This window comes from Somniosus microcephalus, chromosome 7 (genome assembly GCF_052327205.1).
Source record: "Somniosus microcephalus isolate GS21.2 chromosome 7, FLI_Smic_1.0, whole genome shotgun sequence".
In the NCBI taxonomy this organism is placed as follows: domain Eukaryota; kingdom Metazoa; phylum Chordata; class Chondrichthyes; order Squaliformes; family Somniosidae; genus Somniosus; species Somniosus microcephalus.
In genome coordinates this window covers 271,400,281-271,424,064 of record NC_140993.1, presented here as the reverse complement: position 1 = coordinate 271,424,064, position 23,784 = coordinate 271,400,281, and the positions used below count along the sequence as shown (strand labels likewise).

The window sequence follows — 23,784 nt, the reverse complement described above, 5'->3', positions numbered from 1 at the left end:
ACAAGTTGATTAAAGCCTTGCTTTATACTCAAACCAAGTGTGTAGTGAGTTTTATTACGTCACACCCTGCTTGATTTTCCATTCTATTGATCCCCATTTTATGCCCCTGCCAAATTTCACTTTACACCTCCGAGTGTTGTCAGAGACTGGGCTCAGATGGAGAAGGGGGTTGATGAGTGTCGTTGCTATGGACTCTTCCCTGGAAAGCAAGGCTCACCTGTGGTGATCCTCCACCCTGTACATGAGGGCAGACAGAGCATAACATCACATCAGCACCTTCTTCTGTGGAACGCTGACTTCTCTGTTTCATAAAGATGTGGGATTTCAGCCCCGTGTTGTTTAACTCCCAGCCTGGTCTGTCCCTTTAAGGAAATTGTAGTCTGATCATTTTCAGGCTGTGGGCCAATGACTGGCTTTCTTTTGATTATTTTTCACCTGGAACTAACTGTGACTTCCAGAGAGTGGCAACACTTCATTTAAAAAAAAATAATAATTCTCGGGTTGTGGGCGTCATTGGCGAGGGAGGCAAGTTTCCTTTCCTGAAGACATTAATGAACCAGTTAGGTCTTTACAACAATCCAACAGCTTGCTGGTCACTTCTACTGATACCAGATTTTTTAAACTGAATTTAAATGCTCCAGCTGTCATACTGGGATTTGAATTCATGTTCTACCGGATTATTAGTCCTGACCTAAAAACAGAAAGCGCTGGAGAAGCACAGCAGGTCAGGCAGCATCTGTGGAGAGAGAAACAGAGTTAACGTTTCAGGTCGATGACCCTTCGTCAGAACTGGAAAAAAGCAGCAAATGGAACAGATTTTTAAGCAAGTGAAGAGGCTGGGAAATGGGGAGGAGATGAAAGAACAAAAAGGAAGGTCTGTGATAGGATGGAAGGCAGGAGAGATTAAGAGATATTAAGAGATATTCAAGGCAAAAGGAGATGGTAATGGAATTTCCTGTTTTTTTCCAGTTCTGACGAAAGGTTATCTACCTGAAATGTTAACTCTGTTTCTCTCTCCACAGATGCTGCCTGACCTGCTGAGTATCTCCAGCATTTTCTGTTTTTATTTCAGATTTCCAGCATCTGCAGTATTTTCTTTTTGTATTAGTCCTGACCTCTTGATTACTAGTCCAGTAACATAATCATTGCACCACCATACCCTTTTATACTATGATACATAACACCAAAGACACAGGTTGAGTTAATGGTCTTTGACCTCTGGCTGTAAGCAGGATACACATAACACCCTACTTTGCCTCTTTTGCAGTGTTACTGAATTACTGGATCTCTGGCACGATGACCCCGAGGAGCTTCTGCTTGACCTTGGTTTTGGCAAAGAGGAGCCTGACATCTCAACTAAAATTCCCGCTCGTTTCATCAATAACTCTTCTGTCGCGATTGGAATAAATATCGGAGTGTTTCTGGATGCACAGAAGCTACGGATGGAAATGGAAAACGCCGATCTATACAGTAAGAAAGGTTCTTCAGAGGAGGACACGGCTTGGTTTAAAGAGCTGGATGTCCTTTAGGTTTTGGTCCCTTACGCATCATGTACACAATACCACCTGCAGCTCTTAAAACAACCTGATCATTTGAAACCGTGACCAGTGTTCATGTCTTATAGGCCCAACCCACTTTCAGAAGTCACTTCTTCTATGTCACTGTTTTAATGTCATTTAAAACTTTCCCTTAAATTATCACCCCAACGTTGGAAAAAAACGCCACCCTTCAGCATGAGGTAGTCATAGAGTCATAGGAGGAGAAATTCGGTATAGCCCCGTTTGGGGCGCTAGTTCTGGCGAAGCGCAAAGCCTAGCGCCAGTGGCGATTTAGCGCCACCTGGCGCGATATTGGGTCGTTGCGCCCCTAAAGGTGATTGCGGCGCTAAATCAGGCACTGCACGAGGCTCTTAAGGCGCTAACTTGGGGGCGCAACCCAATTTAGCAGCGGCGGGGCGCAGCGCAGGTACTTTCAATAATCAGTTTCCCTGAGACACACTGGCGCCGGCCAGCTCTTAAAGGGGCAGGTCAATTGGCATCACCAGACACACTCACTGCCTTGTAGGCCTTCAAAGCGGTGGGAGCCTACCTGTGGTGCACCAGCCTAGCAAGAAATGGAAAGGGTGAGGCAGAGGGCGGAATGCCTCACTGATGGGGCATTGGATGCTTTCGTTGGCGCAGTGGAATCAAGGCCAAGGAAGATGGTCGGAATGTGATTTATGTTTTGGACAGTCTCCCGGGTGTGAGAGGCAGTTATGTGTCAGTGTATTAGTTTTGCTTTCTGTTGCCATAGCTTTCTCATGTTTGAAGGAACCACATTTTGTGTAATGAAACACTTTCTTCATTTACAATGGCCATGCCTGCTATTTACATGCATCTTGCCCTTCACAGGCTTGGGGGTATCAGACCGGTTCCATTCCTGTTCTTGGAATGGCAGCAAGCATTCCGTGAGAGGGGCCTAGAAGCTACTTCTGATCAGCCTCTGACGCGCAGCCTGAGAAGAGCCGCTCGCGTAGAAGTTCAGGCCAGTAGGCATCCTCTCAGCCACCGACAGAGATGTCCTGCACCTTATCTGAGGCTGCAAATCTGGCTGAAGCAGCTGGCACAGCTCAGTCACCACCTCCTTTCTAAATCGCAGCCTTCTGACACAATGCTCCTCCGGCATGTTCATGTAGGAAAACTGCTGTCGGAAAACCCTGCCAGCGTAAGGTCTGCTGTGGTGACGTCTGTTGGCCCTCCTCCGTCTGGCCATGCCCGCCCCCCTCTCCCAGCGTCTCAGTGCCCTTTCCAGATGATTCAGCAGTAGGACGTTCCCCTCCAATGCAGCCCCCATAATAAGTGCCCACAGGAAGGTTCCCCATTGTCAAGGCTCACCAACAGCAAGGTGATGGTCAGAAGGCTGAAGATCGTCTGCCTGCGCTGGCTCAGTGGTCAAATGGCTCTCAGTGTGCAGCTCAGCAACTCTTTGTCGCTCTCGAGGAGGTTGTGCACCAAAAATGGCTACCGCTTTTAAACCACACCAGTCCCCTTTAAATAACGCTCCTCCAGCCCAAGAGCGACTTGGTAAGGTCCAGGTAAGCTGTCACTATTAGCGTTAGGCGCTACGGAGGGGGGCGTCACTGAATTTCCAGTCCGGGGCGCCCAAAAGGCGTTGCACACTCAAATGACATCATAATCAGCCTGCGCCCATGAGCGGGCACTAAGATTTAGCACCGGCGCTAAATGCATGCTCAATATGGGGCGAGGCGCTAGGCGCCTTGCGCCCGCCCGGAAATTGGCTAGCGCCCCACTTCTCGGCCTCTTTAGGCATTAATCGGTGGCGCAACCAACCAAATTTCTCCCCCACAGAGTCATACAGCACAGAAAGAGGCCCTTCGGCCCATCGTGTCTGCGCCAGCCATCAAGCCCTGTCTATTCTAATCCCATTTTCCAGCACTTGGTCCGTAGCCTTGTATGCTATGGCATTTCAAGTGCTCATCTAAATGCTTCTTGAATGTTGTGAGGGTTCCTGCCTCTACCACCCTTTCAGGCAGTGAGTTCCAGATTCCAACCACCCTTTGGGTGAAATTTTTTTTCCTCAAATCCCCTGTAAACCTCCTGCCCCTTACCTTGAAACTATGCCCCCTGGCTATTGACCCCTCTACTAAGGGGAAAAGTTCCTTTCTATCTACCCTATCTATGCCCCTCATAATTTTGTACACCTCAATCAGGTCCCCACTCAGCCTTCTCTGCTCTAAGGAAAACAACCCCAGCCTCTCTTAGCTGAAGCGCTCCAGTCCAGGTAACATCCTGGTGAATTTCCAATGCAATCACATCATTCCTATAGTGTGGCGACCAGAACTGCACACAGTATTCCAGCTGTGGCCCAACTAGCGCTTTGTACAGCTCCATCATAACCTCCCTGCTCTTACATTCTATGCCTCGGTTAATGAAGGCAAGTATCCCATATGCCTTTTTAACCACCTTATCTACCTGTCCTACTGCCTTCATGGATCTATGTACATGCACACCAAGGTCCCTCTGATCCTTTGTCCTTCCTAGGGTCGTACCATTCATTGTGTATTCCCTTGCCTTGTTAATCCTCCCAAAATGCATCACCTCACACTTTTCAGGGTTAAATTCCATTTGCCACTGTTCTGCCCATCTAACCATCCCGTCTATATCGTCCTGTAGCCTGAGGCTTCCCTCCTCGTTATTTAACACTCCACCAATTTTCGTGTCATCTGCGAACTTGCTGATCATACCTCCTACATTCATATCTAAATCATTAACGTACACTACAAACAGCAAAGGACCCAGCACCGATCCCTGCGGTACACCACTGGACACAGGCTTCCAGTCACAAAAACAACCTTCGACCATCACCCTCTGCCTCTTGCCACTGAGCCAATTTTGGATCCAATGTGCCAAATGTGCCTGGGATCCCATGGGGTCTTTCTTGCCAGAGCACGGATTGAAGAAGCAGCGAAGGAGCCTCCTGCTGATTGTTCAATCCATGTGCTGGATCAGCGAGACTCCGCAGCATGAGCAGAGTGCGTCCGATTTGGGGCTTAGACCTTCTCCTCCACGCCATGACCTTTGACCGTCCCCTTCTTGTGCCCTTGACTGGCCAGGAGGGGACAGGCAGCTGACCTACTCTCGCGGCCCTGCTTCTTAGGCCTTAAAGTGCAAATCACTAAAAGATTCAAAAACCGCAAGACTCCATATAATACAACACAAAAGGGCAAAACACAACAACAACCAGAGTAGTGCAATTCAGTCCACAGGAGGGACTAGTAATCACAAGTAAAATATGAAGAACCACAAGAGAAATAATTTTACGATGGGATTTACAGCAATCCCCACAAAATGGCTGAACTGGTAAACAAAATTAAAAAAAAGACGGATTTAGGGTTGGTAAAGGAAATGTATCAAAAATGCTCAAGTTGGCACTGATTAGTCTGAGGGGCCTTCCTTCATCCTTTTTTCATGTTAACTATATGAAAGGACTAGACAATTAAATTCAGTTACTTTTCAAGTTCCCTACACACGATATGCATGCATCTAGTTCAATGCTTACAATATTAGGCACTGAACTAACCGACAAAATAGGGACTGAAATTTAAATTACTCTGCATATTGGCTAGTTGAACAGCAAAACAAGGTGTGAGATACTACCGGCAAAAAGGTGAAGTGGTTCATCTACTCATGTCACCTCCTCTGTTAAGTCTGGTGATAAATAAAATGATGGACAGACAGAGAGGTAACAAATGATTTATCATTTAGGTCAGTGCCTATTGTGATAGCAATAATGGTGTGCAAGAAGGTGCAAAATCACGCCAATCTTGTTGATTACTTATGCCATTTTGTGACGTACCATGTTATTTCTGTTATGGTTTCTGTGAGCTATCTGGTTGTGTAGTGGTCTTACAAAGTTATTGCAGAGCATTAAGTTTTTTTTAATGCTTATTCTGTATTGTAAGCGGTTTTTGATCCTAGCCCAATTGCTAGACGGACGGTTCGAATCGCCCCCACCTTACGAAAGTTCTATACCCGGGAATTATTATTCAGAGTGTAAATGAAATAAGTCACGGACAGGAATGCTTCGGTGAAAAATCAAACTTCTATTTATTTGGTCTAACATACACTGGCTAAAACAAGCACTACTAAACAAAATCACTGTCCCTGTGGAGAATAAAATCCAGATTACAAACAACATACATACAGTACAAAACTGGGGACTATAACAAGCAGTAATTCCCTTGTTGCTATGGTGGACTATAATTCCACCCCTACCAACGAAGTACCCAGTCGCATAAACCCCTTCGCCTGGCTGAACCAAACGAAGCTCCCACCCTCGGAATAGCCCAAAGCTTCACTTCTGAGAGACTATGCTTACCCCTACACGCGGTCGGTTTCGATCTCTCCGCTCGGCAGTTTCTCTGGTACTTCTTGTTAGTTCAATCTTGTAGGAGTAGGGAGCGAGAAAGAGAGAGAGTGGCGGAAAAGAGTCTATCTTTATAGTAGTCCCTATCTTTTCCCGCCAATCTTTAAAATCCATTTGCTTCTGAGCACTCCGGTGCTTTCTCTGTGATGAGTCATCCTCAGACCCATGCGTATTGGGTTAATGGCCCTAAGTCTGGGACATATCTTTCGGTCTTTGTGTTGGGAAAAAAAACTGGCTCCCTTTTGGCTGGCTGAGGCCAGTGGGTTCATTGTTCTGCTTCTCTTCTGAGATGGAGGTGAGAAGTGCTTTGCATATTAGAGTGGTTTTTCTAATCAAGTTCAATGGCCCCCTTCCTTTTACCAGAACTGTCGGGCGAACCCATACATACTGACAATCCCTTTGTCACAGCCAACTGCCATGCGTTCTCTGGAGTTTTTAACAAAACCAGTCTTTCACGTATCTGCACAGGGCGATCCCATAACAGGAAAAATACCCTCAGAAAAATCCCATAAAGTCCAACAAAATATTCCCGACTGAGTCCATTCTTCAGAGACTTTGCGATCTCTTCAGTATGTTTTACTTTTTCTTGTTTATGTTGTTTCCGTGAACTTGCAACTTTCAGTTGCCAGCGTGCTGCACTTAAGTCAAATCTGATGTCGCAGATGCGAGCAGCTCAGGGATGACTCGATCTTCAACAACTTTTTGAGGGAGAGAGCTGCAGATTTCCGCCTACCCTTTGCCTGAAGAAGTGCATCCTGACATCACCCCTGAATGGTCGAGCTCTAATTTTACGGTTACGCCCCCTTGTTCTGGATTCCCCCCCACAAGAGAGGGATTAGAAAATAACAGGTGCCCCGGCTGATTTTTCCCCCTGCGTTGGAGATACTGAGGCCAATTGTTGCTTCAGCTGATACAAGTTCACTCGGGCCCACAGAAAAATCTTCCTGGAAATAATTAGGGCTGTGATAAGCCTGATAGTTCTAGAGGAAATTGCCTTTGATTGTAACAATGTCCTGCCAAGATAACACATAGTATTAATGATTCTCTCACACTAAATTCAAGGTCTGTTTCTCTTTTTTATCCATCTCTTGTTCATTTAGGTCGTTTCCGGCAGCTTGAAGTCTTGCAACAAGTGACTGATGTATTATCCTGCTTGTTGACGGAGGTGGCCACCCAAAATCGATCTCCAGAGCTCACCACTGAGGAGAAACAGCCCCTGGAAACAAAAGAGAAACGCAGAAAACTGATGCGAAAAACGCCCCAAAACAACCTCCTTCAGAACATTAAGGACTCTCAAAATGTCAAAGAAAGTCAAGAAAGTAAAGAGAAACCTTCAAACCCTTCAGGACGGGACAGACGAGCTGCTTTCCAATGTGCTCACCAATCTATTCCTGAAGACAGCATTTTGGCACCATTGACAGTAGAGCAAAGTCAGGCCGAGAACAAGGCTCCGGATTTGCCTCTTAATTGGAAGGAGGCCCAAAGTTGTCTCTTGCTGGAAATGTCTGTCAAAGACGGAGTCACGGAGTTCCAACTCATTACGCCTCAGGCAAAGAAACTGAAGCTCTGCACGAGCGATCAGACGCCGGATTCCTTTGAAATGGAAGAGGTAAACATAATCAGGGAAAGGGAATTCATGTCACATGAAAGTAAAATAGCACACAAAAGTAGAATGACCAGTTGATACATGCTTGAAAAATTATTTGCGGTCCTAGATTTTATAAATAGGGATATAGAATACAAAAGCAAAGAGGTAAAACTAAACTTAAACAAAGCATTGGTTAGGCCACAGTTAGAATATTTATTGAGTCCAGTTTTGGAAACCTTTTTGAAAAATGTTTTATTAGTTCACGGGATGTGGGAGTCGCTGACAAGGCCAGCATTTATTGCCCATCCCTAATTGCCCTCAAGAAGGTGGTGGTGAGCCGCCTTCTTGAACTGCTGCAGTCCGTGTGGTGAAGGTACTCCCACAGTGCTGTTAAGTAAGGAGTTCCAGAATTTTGACCCAGTGACTATGAAGGAACAGTGATATATTTCTAAGTCAGGATGGATGGTGTGTGACTCGGAGGGGAACTTGGAGGTGGTGGTGTTCCCTTGCGCCTGCTGCCCTTGTCCTTCTAGCTGGAAGAGGTCGCGGGTTTGGGAGGTGCTGTCGAAGAAGCCTTGGCGAGTTGCTGCAGTGAATCTTGTAGATGGTACACACTGCAGCCACGGTGCGCCGGTGGTGGAGGGAGTGAATGTTTAAGGTGGTGGATGGGGTGCCAATCAAGTGGGCTGTTTTGTCCTGGATGGTGTCAAGCTTCTTGGGTGTTGTTGGAGCTGCACTCATCCAGGCAAGTGGAGGTTATTCCATCACACTCCTGACTTGTGCCTTGTAGATGGTGGAAAGGCTTTGGGGAGTCAGGAGGTGAGACACTCGCCGCAGAATACCCAGCCTCTGACCTGCTCTTGTTGCCACAGTATTTATGTGGCTGGTCCAGTTAAGTTTCTGATCAATGGTTACCCCCAGGATGTTGATGGTGGGGGATTCGGCGATGGTAATGCTGTTGAATATCATGGGGAGGTGGCTAGACTCTTTCTTTTTAGAGATGGTCATTGCCTGGCACTTGTATGGCGTAAATGTTACGGCCACTTATCAGCCCAAGTCTGAATGTCGTCCAGGTCTTGCTGCATGTGGGCACGGACTGCTTCATTATCTGAGGTCAGTGGAGAGTTTTCCCCCGATTCCCATTGACTTCAATTTTACTAGAGCTCCTTGATGCCACACTCAGTCAAATGCTGCCTTGATGTCAAGGGCAGTCAATCTCTCCTCATCTCTAGAATTCAGCTCTTTTGTCCATTTTTGGACCAAGGCTATAATGAGGTCTGGAGCCAAGTGGTTCTGGCAGAACCCAAACTGAGCATCGATGAGCAGGTTATTGGTGAGTAAGTGCAGCTTGATAGCACTGTCGATGACACCTTCCATCACTTTGCTGATGATTGAGAGTAGGCTGATGGGGCGGTAATAGGCCGGATTGGATTTGTCAGGACATACCTGGGTAATTTGTCACATTGTCGGGTAGATGCCAGTGTTGTAGCTGTACTGAAACAGCTTGGCCAGAGGCACGGCTAGTTCTGGAGCAGAAGTCTTCAGCACTACAGCCGAGACTTTGTCGGGGCCCATAGCCCTTGCTGTACCCAGTGCGTTCAGCCATTTCTTGATATCGAATTGGCTGAAGACTGGCTTCTGTGATGGTGGGGACCTCAGGAGTAGGCCGAAATGGATCATCCACTCGGCACTTCTGGCTGAAGATGGTTGAGAGCACTTTAGCCTTGTCTTTTGCGCTACTATAGGAAGGATGTTCAGGCCATGGAGAGAGTACAGAAGAGATTCACTGAGATGTTCCCAGGGATGAGAGGTTTAGTTATGCGTAAAGAGTAAAGGCTCTTCTTATTAGAATATAAAGATGTTTAGGAGGGGATCTGATAGAGGTCTTTAAATTTAAGCGGGGTTTGATAAGGTAAATCATAGAAACTTTCCATTGGCTGGTGAGTCAATACTTCGATGGCATAAATGTAAAATTAGTATCAAAAGAATAAAGGGAGGATTTTTTAAAGAGCGTTGATAGGACATGGAATGCTTACCAGAAACAGTGGTTGAAGCATAATCCATAATAGATTTTTAAAGGAAGTGGATTAATATCTGAAAACAATTAACAGGCTATGGGGAAAGTGTAGGGGAATGGGACAATTTGGATAGCTTTTTTTTCAGCGAGGCTACTGCAATGCTGCAAAATCTTGTGCTTCTCTGTGCAGGGATTTGGACACTTTGCTCTGCAATGGGAATTCTTTCATTAGTTAACTGGGCTTTTCATGAACTGCAGATTGAGAGACAGACACACACAAAAATGGTTCAAGTGCAGGAAACAAACCCGACAAGGGATAATCTTGCCTGGGATTTAATGCTTTACAGGAAACTCTTTTTTATCCGGCACCGACGGGACCGGCGTGGTGCCGGTTTAGCAAAAAGTCCGGATTACAGAGAGGTATAGTTAAAAGGTACGAGAGCTCCGTACACAGCAACAAATCCAGGCTTCCCTGTTGCTTAGCAACAGGTGCAGGAACCTCGGCCACAGACCAAGCGTCCCTGTTGCTTAGCAACAAGTGCAGGAATCCCCGATTACACAGCCAAGAATCAAGAAACAGCCACTAATATGAAGAAAAACTTCACTGAACCTACTCCTGAATTTTGCCGGTTAACCGAGATTTCCGGTTGTTTGGGTGCCGGTAAATCGAGAGTTTTCTGTACTATATATTATTGGTAAGCTCATTTTAAAGAGTTCAGAAACAACTTCCATGACATTATTTCTTTTAGTCCATTTAAAAGAAAGTGGGGGAGAAATTGGGCTCCGTAGCATCTGAATTTTAGGCGCGACGCGGCCACCTAACACCATCGAAAATGGGGTCCGAGATGCGTGCAGACACTTCCGACAATAGGCCTATAATAACAGCCATGCTTCCACAAGGAACTTATAGAGCACACCACCAACATCCTCAAGCAATGCTTCCGCTGCCTGGAGGAGCCCCGCAGTACTCAGCTGAGCGGGTATCAAGATTTGTGGTGGTATGCTGCATGCTGCACAACCTGGCCATTATAAGGGAACAGCCCTTGCCACCACCTATCAGACAAGATGCTGAGGAGCAGGAGTGCGAGGAAGAGGAGGAGGAGGAAGTGGAGGAGGAGGAAGGGTAAAAGGAAGTGGAGGAACAGGAAGAGGAAAGGAGGCTATAAAGTAGACAGCCCCTTTCTGCCCGTGGTCTACATGATCAAATAATTCATGAGCGATACAAGTAGCCTCGCAACGCTTCCCTATTCACCAACAGTCCCACACTCATTACCTGTCCTCTATCACTGACCATCACATTGTCCTCTTTCCAACAACACAAAAATAAATACCACCAGAAAATGCACATTCTATTCCAATTTTATAAATTTAGTCATTGCATAATGCATATCAAAATAAACCAATCACCCTGTGCATTCCCTTAGTGCCTGTCTTCCGTTTGCCTTTGCCTCTCCTAGTGCTCCTACGAGGTGCTTCCCCAGTGGCTGCAGCATGGGTGATGGGAGGCTGCTGACCTTCAATTGAGGAGGCTACAGATGGTCTTCACTATCCCACCTGAAAGTCCCTCCAATCTGGTGATCCCTATTTATTTGAGTAGCCTGAAATTCATTGTTAAATGGGTGGGCCGGCTGTAGAGGTACGACAGATGCCGACAGCTTGCCAAATAACCGGGAATCCCAAAATCGGACCTTGGGTCTCCCGGTTAGAGCGCTTGCTGCATGTGTGGCGACCATTTCAAGCCCAAAAGCATGACTGCATTAAGAACAGGACTGGCAATTAAATAGTGCAGGGTATAATGTATTTAGAAAGGACAGGAAAGTAAGATGGGGGGAGGCGGGATAGCTGCATTAATTAGAGCTAACATAATGGCAGTAGAAGAAAGGGACAGAAACAACATTAAGATAGAAACAGAATCCATACGGATTAGATAGTGGAAGGGAAATGAAGGAAGAAATATGTCAGCTAATCTATGAAATGAGTAAAAGACATAGGCCTAGAAATTCAGTGGGTTGCGCCAGCCGCTAACGCCATAAAAGGGCTATATTTCCGGCGCTAGACACTTAGCGCCTGAACGCAGTCCGATCTGCGCCGACGCCCAAATTCAGTTGACATTTAGCGCCGGCGCAAAGTGTTTGCGCCCGCTCAGGTGCGCGCGCAGCTTATGACGTCATATCGTCGCGCAACGCTGTTTGTGCGCCCCAAACCGGAAATTCAGTGGCGCCCGCCCAATGTGGGCGTGGCGCTGCTAAGAACTGTGAGGTGGAACACAAAAGAGGCCCTGTGGGCCTCGGGGAGCGCAAATTAAAGGGCACTTACACTGACCTATAAAGCCCAGCCATTTTGCTGCAATGACTTTACTGCTTTGGATTTCTGGACAGAGACCAAGGGACAGAGCTTACTGATTTGGGACAACATAGGAGAGGTATTTTTGGCTTCTGGCCAATGCTTTGACATTTGATTCATTGTGATTTATCTGTTCTCAACTTTATTATGGGGGCTGTATGGGGGGCCAACCCTCAGTTGCAGCATTATGTGCGAAGGGCTCGCAGACGCTGTGAGAGAGGGCCAGCCATGCCTAGACGCAGAGGGGCCATCAGGCGTCGGCAACGTAGGCCTTACCCACTCAGGCAATACCGGCAGCAGGTGTCCTATCTCACCATGACTGCGGCGCATTGTGTGAAGAGGCTGCGCTTCAGAAGGGAGGTGGTTGCAGAGATCTGCCAGCTGCTTCACACAGATCTGCGTCCACAGCTGATGTGCAGGACGTCTCTCTCGGTGGAAGTGAAGGTCACGGTGGCTCTGAACTTTTATGCAAGCGGCTCCTTCCAAGCCGCTGCTGCGGACATAGCGAACATCTCCCAGTTCGCCGCGCATCGCTGCATCCGGCAGGTCACCGATGCACTTTACGCGAGGAGACACCAATTCATCTCTTTCCCCATGACCCGACAGAGGCAGGAGCAGCGTGCAGTCGGATTTGGCAGGATCGCGGGCTTCCCCATGGTGCAGGGCGCCATTGACTGCACGCATGTGGCTATGCGGGCACCTATCCACAATGCCGAGGATTACCGCAACCGGAAGGGCTACCATTCCCTAAATGTACAGCTGGTGTGTGACCACAGGCAGCGCATCCTAGCTGTCAATGCCCGCTTCCCAGGAAGCAGCCACGATGCATTTATCCTGCGCCAGACTACTGTGGCTGACATGTTCGAGGCACAGCCTCCACCAAGGGGATGGCTTATCGGGGACAAGGGCTACCCTTTGTGTACATGGCTCATGACCCCGCTCCGCGCGCCCAGGACCCCAGCAGAGGAGGCATACAACGAAAGCCATCAAGCCACAAGGAACATCATCGAGCAAACGATAGGCGTCCTCAAGCAACGGTTCCGCTGCCTGGATCGTTCCGGAGGATCTCTTCAGTATTCGCCGGATAGAGTCTCCCAGTTCGTCGTCGTGTGCTGCATGCTGCACAACCTGGCTATCCGCAGGACTCAGGCACTGCCACCTGGCATTGCACCACCACCTCAGGAGGACGAGCAGGAGGAGGAGGAGGAGGAGGAGGAGGAGGAGGAGGACCAGCCCAGGAGGGAGCGACAAGGGCCAAGGGCCGTCCGCCGGGGGCTTATTGATCGACACTTCTAGGCCCCCTGTCAGGGAATGGCCTGTGGCAATGAACGCACCTGAGGCAGCCGCTCCGCAAGCCCTCAGCCGGTTAACGCAAAAACCACTTCAAACATGACACCTGGACATGCTGAATAAATCAAAAGCTTTATTTCACAAACTCAGGGCCCTTCCCACATGAAACAGAAAAACAGACAAGACCCCCAAAAAACAGTCAAAAACATCTGTCACTCCCAAAACCTGGGGAGGACTAACAAAACTTGCCCATCCAAAAGGCCTTCAACAGCGGCCTTACAAAAATAAGCCCCCCCCCACAACAGAGACACCCCCATGAGAACAAAAAATGCCTTGATCCTCGGCCTTAACAAAATAATGCCCCCCACAACACAAGCCCCCCAATATAAAAGAAACCGCTCTCACCACACTCTAATGGGTGTGCCAAGAGGGCGAGTCCTTAGACAGGCTTCTCTGGCCCCTGGCCGACCTGCTGCTCCGCCTCAACCTGGGCCCTGCGGGTGTGGCGAGGCTGGGGGAAGGCTCATGAGGGCCACAAAGCGTGTCGGCAGATGCCCTTGGGGGTCGGCCTAGACGAGGCCTGGCCCGGGAGGGGCTGCCTGCTGACTGCTGCAGCTGTGGCTGGGCAGCATCAGTCTTAGCAGCAGCTCGTCGCACCTTGGCTGGGGGAGTGGCAGTGTCAGCAGCACCATTGGGGGCAAGCTGGCTGATGGCAGGTGCGCGCTGCTCGCCAGAGACACTGGCACTCGGCCGGGCTGGCAGTGTAGCAAGCGCAGCAATCTGGGGGAGGCCGGACCGCTGTGCTGCAGCAGGGCGGCGGGTGCCATGGCGATGCCTCCGTGCCACAGCGAGTGTGGCAGAAGTGAGTGCCCGAACTGCCCTGGTATATGCCCGCATCAGCTCTGCCAGTGTGTGGACGGCACCACTCATCTCGCGAGTCGCGTCCTGCGCTGCCGCCAGTTGCTGCACACCCGCGTCCTGCGCTGCCGCGAGTTGCTGCACACCCCTGTCGTGCGCTGCGGCCAGTTGCTGGACACACCTGTCGTGCGCTGCCGTGAGTTGTTCGAACCCCCTGGCCTGTGATTCCCCGAAAGCCACCACACTCTGAGCCAGGGGCTCAATGGCGTGAGGCATCTGTTCGACCACCCCCATGAACTCTTGGTGGCGCCGCTCAGACGCCGCCGACATCTCATCGAGGACGCGCACCTCCTGGGCGAGGACCGTGTCCGGACTGGAGGGCGGACTCTCCCTCCGGGGAGAAGGCCGCCGAGCTGGCCGACCCTTCCCGCGTGCATCGACCCCACTTGGGCCAGGTTGTGCCCTCCCCTCCAACACCTCCCCCCTCTGGGCAGAAGGCTGGCGTGCTGCCGGAGCCTTCCCGCGTGCGTCCACCCTACTGGGACCAGCTTCGGCCCTCCCCTCCAACACCTCCCCCTGGCTCTCCTGCAGGCCAGACGTCTCCCCTCCATTGCCATCCCCTGGCGTGGAGGAGGGTTCCCCCGATGTGCCGCCTTCCTCCTGGTCCTCGACGTCCTCCTCCTCCAAGGGCCTGGCTCTCTGCGCTTCAGGGACCACCTCCTCCTCACCAGCTGAAAGCAGGAAGGCACAAGAGTAGCTTTAGAGTGAGGGCAGGCCGTCAGCGAGGGAGGCCTGAGTGGTGCATTATGCGCATTTGTCGGTCAGTGGGAAAGGATGTAGATCTGAAGCGCGAGGGCAACGAGAGAGGTGCAACTGGTCATGTCCTTACCAGTGGGTACCAGTACAGGGTCCGCCTCGCCGATCGCGACAGGTCCAGTCACCCGGCCACGCATGAGTCGTGCCACGCTCTCCTCCAGATCAGTGAGCGCCTGGTACTCGGGACGGCCTCCACCAGTGACAGCCTGGCTCCTTACATTGCTCGCCAGCTTGGCCTGCAAGAGAAAGGACGGCCTCTAAGTACAGTGTGGTGCCCTGTCGCTGTGTGCACTGCCTCCCATGGTGGAATAGCTTGGCCAGTGTGGTGCCCTGTTGCTGGGTGCACTGCCTCCCATGGTCGAATAGCTTGGCCAGTGTGTTAAGTGCAGAAAGTGCTATTGATGAACATGCAAGTGCCATTGCTGCGGGAGGAGGGCTGCCCATTAGGCCTTTGAGGTCCCTTTGCCCATAATGTGAGGTGCACATGCAAGGATGAGGGGGACACTGGAAAGGGTACTCACCTTCACCATCCGAGTGAGGTCGTTGAACTTCTTGCGGCATTGGTCCGCACTCCTGGGGACATCACAGGTGGATGACACCCTGCGGGCGATTTTGCCCCAGGCTCTCCTGTACTGGCTCCTGGGAGCCTTCCTGCCACTGTCCGGGCACAGGATCTCTCTTCTCTTCTCCACACCATGAATGAGCACACTCAGAGCATGCTCTGAGAAGCGCTGCGCTCGCTCACAGGCCCTCTCCATTGCTCCAGGCGCTATTTTGGCGCACCAGTAGTGCTGAGGCCTAGCTGCAGGGCTCCAGTATGCAGGGCGTGGCAGCAGTCAAAGTTGACCCTTCCCCCTTTAAGAGCTGGCCGGCGTCAGGGTGTCTGCTGTCAATCAAAACATGACCGCACCTGCGCTGCGCCCGGCTTCGGCGTTATTAGGCCGCATCGCCGGCTTAGCGCCAGAACACAGCATTTCAACGCCAGTTTCAGCGCTCGGCCAAACTTAGGGCCAACTCTACTGAATTTCGGCGATGTGGCCTACACTTTCCGGCGGGCGCTAACTTTAGCGAGCGCCCGACTTTAGCGCCCCAAAAGTGTCCAGACTGAATTTCTAGGCCATAGAATAATAATCAACTATCCTCAAATAAGCTGTCCAGAAGAGGTAGTGAAAGGGGGGAAGGGAATGGAGTTTTTATTCCATTTTCACCCAGTACATAAGAAGCCCAACAAGAAAAAGAAAAAGGCTTGCCTTTATATAGCACCTTTCATGACCTCAGGACGTCCCAAAGCGCTTTACAGCCAATGAAGTACTTTTTTGAAGTGTAGTCGCTGTTGTAATGTGGGAAACGCAGCAGCCAATTTGTGCACAGCAAGCTTCCACAAACAGCATTGTGATAATGACCAGATCTGTTTTTAGTGACATTGATTGAGGGATAAATATTACCAGGGATAACTCCCCTGCTCTTCTTCGAAATAGTGCCATGGGATCTTTTACGTCCACATGAGAGAGCAGATGGGGTAGCGGTTTAACGTCTCATCTGAAAGACGGCACCTCTGACAGTGCAGCACTCCCTCAGCACTGCACTGGGAGTGTCGGCCTAGATTTACGTGCTCAAGTCTCTGGAGTGGGACTCGAACCCACAACGTTCTGACTCAGAGGTGAGAGTACTACCCACTGAGCCACTGCTGAAACTATGTGCAGCTTGTACATCAGAAGAGATTGTGGGCTGAGGGGGAAGTGAGATGTGAGAAGGAGGATAACGTGTGAGGATACCGGCATCTTGTATTCTTTCAGCCCCATCGCTGGCCAAGGGCTCAGCCATGCCCCTGCTGAAAATGGCCAGCACCGTCTCCTCCAAGGGGGTGAGGTGAGGCTAGGAATGTGAGGTCTGCCTCGTGTTTGGTAGAGATTGTTTGTAGGTGGAGTGCCAGTATGGCTCTCAGCAGGAGGCCGTACGTAACTTGGGTCTTCTCTTACCTCTGTAGGGGGTTTTGGTTTGGGGTTTGTGTCTGGCCAGTCAGTCGTGTCTGAGCTGCTCCAGCCCCGTGCGGTTCGAATCGCTTCCCCCTTTTAGTTCTGAGCGCCGGACTTATTTACGAGTAGCGATATAGACAAACGAGACCAGTGGTTCGGTGCAAAGAAAACCAATGTTTATTAAAATAGAGAAACAATTACTATACAGAGAAAATCACTATGGATGCAACACAATTACACTTAGCGGGGGAGGAGAAACGGACACATCGAGGGAAAATGACTAAAATGACATTTTAGCAATTCCCCTTAATTCCCACCCTTTACACCTATCTAGGTTGTCTTGTAATGGGCCAGAAAGTTGATGCTCACCAGTCTAAGATGTTGAAACGCCTGCTCCATGCCCTGTTGCCTGCCGATGTTTTAGGGTTTCACCGCCCCAAAGCAGAGATACCCCAGTAATTCAAACATAACTGTGGGTGTCCTACTTCCCTGGACGGGCTCTTCATCAATGATCCACTCGCTGGGTTGATGATACGGCAGGGCACTGGAGGCGAGGTGAGAGAGAGAGAGATGGCTTCCCGAGGGACTAGTTATACCCTTCCTGGTAGCCCTTATCTCCTGCCAGATCAGCTCATTTCTTTGTCTGACCTGGATGTGTTGAAGCTCATACAAAGGAAACCGATCGGGGCCCATCGACCTGGATGGCCGGTTAATCGGTTTTAAACATCTCATCAGTGTTCCCCTTTGTCCAACGGGTTTCGTGATGGGGCCATTCCAGTCTGAATGCCCCGTTGATTGTTTGTAAACAGTGTCGATGTTCTCTAACCAAGGTCTGAAATGCAGCTAAGCTTGTCCCATTACATATTGAATAGGCCTTTCTTGCTCTTGATTGCTTGTGCAAACAACCTTGATGGGTTTTAATCAGAGGCCCGAATGCCACTGGGTTTGCTTCTCATGCATAAATGCAGAAGGTCTGTCTGCATTCTAATTTCTGGAAAGTTCCTTCTTTGTCAGTCCAAACTGAAACTTACAGGCCTTGGCCATAAGGCTGACCGCAGCCATCTTGTTGAGCCCTGGATTTTAAACTCAGTCCAACCAGAGTTTCTTTAATAAACCAAAAAGTAAACCTTCAGGGAAGACATGAAATTTGTGAATCCTTTCAGTCCCCCCTAGGATACTGAAACTTGCTTGAAGTGTCCAATCAAGGTGAGCAAATTTCTGACCCCCCACAAACAACCTTCCCCAATATTTATCTATCTACGATCCCTCGACACATACATTCCCCTTACTTAGAGAAAACCGCAGTGCACGACAGGCATCTATCGATAGAAACAATTACTATCTGTTACAATAGTCCAAGCACGAAGGGTCCAACACCCCTGCACTACTTGGGACATCATAAAATTTTATTACAACACACAACCTTTAATAAAAATCAACATCAGGCCAAAACCATATTTATTAAAAATAACAAACGGAAGGAACGAGCTTTATTAAAAATAACAAACGGATCTGCCATCACTCGGCAGTGATATGACGCAAAGCTCACACGGGTGTTTCTTCTTCCACCCGGGCATACTGGTCCTTCCACAACCTTTTTGCTTTAAATTCTACCCTGGGACCCTTTCTCCTACACTGGACACAAACCAGGTAGAGGACGATCCCTAGCTGACAGACTACTAAGATGTGGGACGCCATTCGAATCCAGGAGGGGACCTCTATACTCTCAAAAAGTCCCACCAGGGCAGGGTCGTAATATCTAAAATGTCGGCCCGTATCTGTACAGTCTTCTGTTCCAAAGTGTAGAAGTGCTTTTGTGATACTAGAATGGCTTTTAATCATTTGGTACGGTGCTCTGGGAGAGGGGGAATCGGGTAACCGAAGTGGGCGACATATTTACCATTAATCTGGGTCTGCAGCTCGATGTCATCTAAACTGTTGGTGACCGAGGACCCCGTGTTAAAACCAGTTAAAAACACCCCTTCTTTACCTCCCAACCCCGTCCCAAACCTCGTGGTGAGTGTACAATTCGGTCTTGTTGACCTCCGAAAAGTCAAATACGCGGAATTTTCAAAACATGTCTGTTAATAGGGCTTGATACAATTTGGCAGTCTCTGCGGGACACCACGCGGGTAAGCGTACCTCAGTGAGGTTTAAAATCACCGACGCCACTGCATAATGCACCCCTTGGTACAGCACCTGGTCTGTGGGTACTAGCACCAAGCCGTTCCCTGGTCCCTTGGTGGTGGCGGGGCATCCCTCTGCTACTGTCCGTGATGTCGGGGTCGTGGGCAGGGGCCGTCGGGGGCGGGTCACTAGTTCAGTGGCATTAACCGAGATTGGGGAGTACGGGATCGCGCATGCGTCCAGGCGGGACTCCCAGTCCATCCCCCTCCCGTTATTTTGCCACTGGCTGCGGAAAATGATGGAAATGCCTGTGGGACAGACTTTCTCTGATCCCCACATACAGACGTAGATCCCCTGATCCGGTTCCCACCATTTGTCCCAGCACACACTTAACGCTCCCTGGGTCCCTGTAATGGTTCTGTAAGTGTCATTCCCTAACCTTTCCCACTCTACCCTGGGGTTCCCCATGCCTTTGCTTAACTTTCTGAGCCACCACCACCTATCCAGGGGAACGTTCCCTTTACACGTCAAACATATTCTTTTGCCCACGGTGACGCTAATCCTTGGGGTGACGATTCGTATCCTCGGGCACTGGAGGGAGGCCTCCCCATACGTGAAGCCGGTCTCGCTGGAATACTGGGTTGAATTGGACCCCAGCCATCCTGGCCAGCTCCCCTCGTGGACATACGAGGTGATTTCATCTGCCTCCCGTAGACCACTTCCATCGTGTGCTAGGGGCGCTCTCTTCCCCGAGCATCCGAAGATATGATGGTCCTCGACGTCGCCCCTTCTCGTGAGGCTCAGCCCAAACAGGGCGAGCAGGATTATGCCTCCGCACATTTTGAAATTCTGAAAAAGACATAAAAGCATCTAGCCAGGTTCCCTGAAGGCTCCCTGGCTCGGGGAAAGTGTGATCGGGTCCCGCGACCTCGGCTCACGTAGACAGCACTCTGAAACGGTTCCATACTTAAAACTTATAGACTACCGGTTCCTTACATAGAATTAAATTAAAACACCCTAACTTAACCTTCTACACATTACTTAAAATTATACTACCTAAACTATATACATCCGCCGCCCGTCTCCAGGCGGCCAGCCTAATCCCTGTTTGGGCTGCTGCAGGCTGCTCCCTGTGGCGTTGCTGCACTGATCTCCACTTCTGGTCCCTCGCAGCTTATGGCTGCTGGCTGGGGACCTCTGTCTTTCGGCTTCTCCCTGACACGGGAGGCCGCCCTTTTTAACTGAAAAGCCGGTGACCATACTTTTCTAGGCCGGGGTGGCCGAGGAGACCTTCTAGGGAGTGCTACCGGTGGGGCTACCCTGGTGAGCAGACCCTTGGCTCGGGTCACAGTCCTCGCTGGCTGGGGGCCTTCTCCCTGGGGTCCCTCCCCTCCCAAACCTGAACTGGGGACAGGCAATCCCTCGCCACTGGCTACCGGCGGCTGAGGGTCTTCCCCTCCAGGCTCAAAACCTGGTTCGGGCTCGGGACCATCTGATTCGGGCTCTTCTCCTCGGAATCCCATAGGAGAGGGGGAGTGGTCTGGACAAAGTGTTGGGGGACTTCTCCCTTGATGCACGCAACTGCACCTGCGTGTGCAGCCTGCGTGCGCATACCCGCTGCGGGCTGAGGATTTCTAACCTCGGGTTGAATCCCAGCTGTCTGTTTCCCTGCCTCCGGCTTAAACAACTTACATTGATTCACATGGAACCATTTTGTGCGCCGGGGCATTTTTACTGCGTAAACCATGGGGCTGGCTTTATCGACTATGCTATAGGGTCCCATGTACAGTGGCTCTAAACTCCCCACTCGGGCGTAGTTCCTAACCATCACTTGGTCCCCTATCTCCCACTGGTGACTCTTGCTAGGCTCGAGCAGCAACCGGTTATTCCGATGCTGCTTCCCCATGCTACTTGCTGCCTGTTCATAAATCTGTTTCAGGCGCTCGAGGAGTGTTCGGGCGAATTTATCCCGATTTATCTCCCGAAGCTGCCCTTCAGTAAGAACTGGGGCTAGGACATGGGTGGGGGTCCTCATAACCCTACCGGTCATGAGTTTGTGTGGGGAATACCCTGTACCCTTGGACTGGCTGGCCCGGATCCCCATGAGGACTAGAGGCAGGACCTCCGCCCATTTTTGGGGTGAGCTCACTGTCTCCTTCCTCAACTTTTCTTTAACGGTGCGGTTCATGCGCTCCACAATCCCTGAGGACTGTGGATTGTGGGCTACGTGCCACTTCCCCTTGATGCTGAGCAGCATAAGGGTGTTCTGCATGACTTGGCCAGTGAAGTGGCTTCCCTGGTCGGACTCCGCAAACTGGGGTGGTCCCCACCGCGAGAACACCTCTCGCACCAAGATCCTTGCAGTCCCCAATGCTGTGGCCGTTTTGCAGGGGAAGGCTTCCACCCACTTGGAAAACACGTCTACCAGGACGAGGCAGTATTTGTAGCCTCCCTGGGCGGTGGGCAGTGGCCCGATGTAGTCGATCTGGATCGACTGCCATGGTCCCTCTACCCTCCTAATGTGTCCCATGGGCACCTTCCTTCTGTGGGGGTCGGGGTTGTTTGCAGCGCACACAAGACAGCTAGCACAGAACTCACGGACGTCTTCCCGGCGTCCTGGCCACCATCCCGCCTGTTCCACCCATTGCCAGGTGGTCTCAGACCCGGGGTGTCCCGCTCCCGGCCCCTCATGGGCCAGTTGAAGGAACTCCCTCCGGTGTTGCTGGGGTACTACCCACTGTTCTTCTTTGAACAGCATGCCTTCCCTTATGGAGAGGGCCGCTGCGCCGTAAGGGCCTTCTACCTTCCTGCCCTCCACTACTGCGCTAATGACGACTTTCAGGACAGGGTCCTGGGCTTGGACCGTTTTAAGGTCCGGGGCTAACGCTACTCCTAAGCTCCCTTGGGTCCCATCCCTGCCTCTAACTACCGCCACGGGCCCGGACTCATACGGGTCCCAGAAAGTGCCTGCGTGTGCACCCTCCTTGGCCAGCATGTCGACTTGCTGGTTACCCTGGCTGCAGGGTTCTGTGGAGGAATGGGCCTTCACTTTGTGGATGAACACCTCGCCTTCCTCCCTCACAGCTGCCAGGATTTTCTCCAGCAGGGGCTTTACTTTTAAGGGCCTCCCGTCGGCGGAGGTATACCCGCGACGGGACCAGATGGCCAGGTATTCCGTACACGAGTTGCAAGTGAATATGCTGTCTGAGCAAATCGTGTATGGGGTGGGGAAGATTTCAGGGTGGGTAACCACGTACATCACCGTGGACAGTTCAGCCTGTTGGGCGCTCATGGTGTTGGGGAGCTTGATCGCCAGGGCAATGTTTGCCGTTGGGTCATAAACTCCACAACCCGTGAGTCGTTCGTCAGCAGATACCATGCTGGAACCGTCTACATAGATTTCGCAGCCTGAGGGATGTATCCCGGCCCGTAAACCTACGTTCACCTCCCATACCCCATCTATGGAACACCGATGGGCTGTTCCAGGATATACCATATTGGCCGCGAGCTTCGGCTCGCAAAGGCCCCTCACCCTCAGATCCATCTGCGAGAGGAGGAGGGTCCAGCGTGCAATGCGTGCACTGCTGACTGTCCCATCTTTAATCCTCCCGTCCAGAAGCATCTGGGTGGGTGTGTGGTGTGTGAGGAGGGTGATGGGCGAGGTGCCCGTGAAGATCGAGGATCTTTTCACAGCCCAATACGTGGCCAAAAGGTGCCGTTCGCAAATTGAGTAGCTCCTCTCCACATCAGTGAGTACTCTGGAGGAGTAGGCCACGGGCCTTAGCCTGCCGTGCCGCTCCTGGTGCAGCACAGCACTGAGACTATCCCACTGGCCACTACCGCCAAGAAGAACTCTTTTCCCCCATCTATGGCTCCTGGGGCTGGTGCGGTCTGCAAGTCTCCCTTGAGCTTGACAAATGCTGCCTGGCAACCCTCATCCCAAGACCACTCCACTCCTTTATGTAGGAGTCAGAGCAAAGGGGCTGCTGTGGCTGCATAGCCTTCAATGAAGTCCCTACAGTACCCCGTTAACCCTAGGAATGACCTCACACCTCTCACTGTGTTGGGGACCGGCAACTCTTGGACCGCTTCCCTCCTCGCCTTGTCTATGGCTCTCTCCCCTGCGTGGACGGTTAGGCCCAGGAATTTAACTTCCCGCTGGCCGATCTGTGCCTTTTTGGGGTTGACTTTGAACCCCTTATTCTGTAGCCGCTCCAGCAGTTCGGCGAGTAGCGGGCCATGCTCCCCGACTGAGTCGGTAAACAAGAGCAGGTCATCCACATACTGCACCAACTGGGTGGGCTGACTAAATTCCTTTAAGCTATCCCCCATACACTGGTGGAAGATGCTGGGGCTGTTATGGAAGCCTTGTGGCAAGCAGTTCCAAGTATACTGTTGCCCCTTAAAAGTAAAGGCAAACTTATACTGGTCCTCCCTCCTCAAGGGGATGGACCAAAACCCATTTGAAATATCCAGCACCGTGAACGTGGCTGCGGATGCTGGAATATTTCCGATGAGGTCGGCCATTGCTGCCACTGTGGGGGCGCACGCGGGGATGTTGCTGTTGAGCACCCGATAGTCCACCGTGGCGCTCCATGAATTGTCCGGTTTTCTAACCGGCCAAAGCGGAGAGTTAACATGGGTGGCTATGGGCCTCAACACTCCCTGCTGTACTAAAGAGGACATGGCTGCCTCCATGTCGGGCTCTGCTTCTCTGGGGAAGTCATATTGCTTCTGGGGCCGGGCCATGGGGTCCCCGTCTACTCTGACCTCAAACCCGGTGACCCTCCCGCAGTTGTGCTGGTGCGTGGCAAACGCAGCTCGGTTAGCCTGCACGAATGCCT

The 23,784-nt window shown here is 50.9% G+C and overlaps 1 protein-coding gene across 1 annotated transcript in view; it reads left to right on the top strand.

Moving 5' to 3' along the window:
- Positions 1 to 23,784, top strand: part of itprid1 (ITPR interacting domain containing 1) — a 176,335-nt gene that overhangs the window by 38,557 nt on the left and 113,994 nt on the right. Inside the window, exons 7-8 of the mRNA XM_085993776.1 lie at positions 1,268 to 1,470; positions 7,026 to 7,534. Of these exons, the coding sequence (XP_085849902.1) occupies positions 1,268 to 1,470; positions 7,026 to 7,534 (712 nt within the window). The remainder of the gene's footprint in view (positions 1 to 1,267; positions 1,471 to 7,025; positions 7,535 to 23,784) is intronic.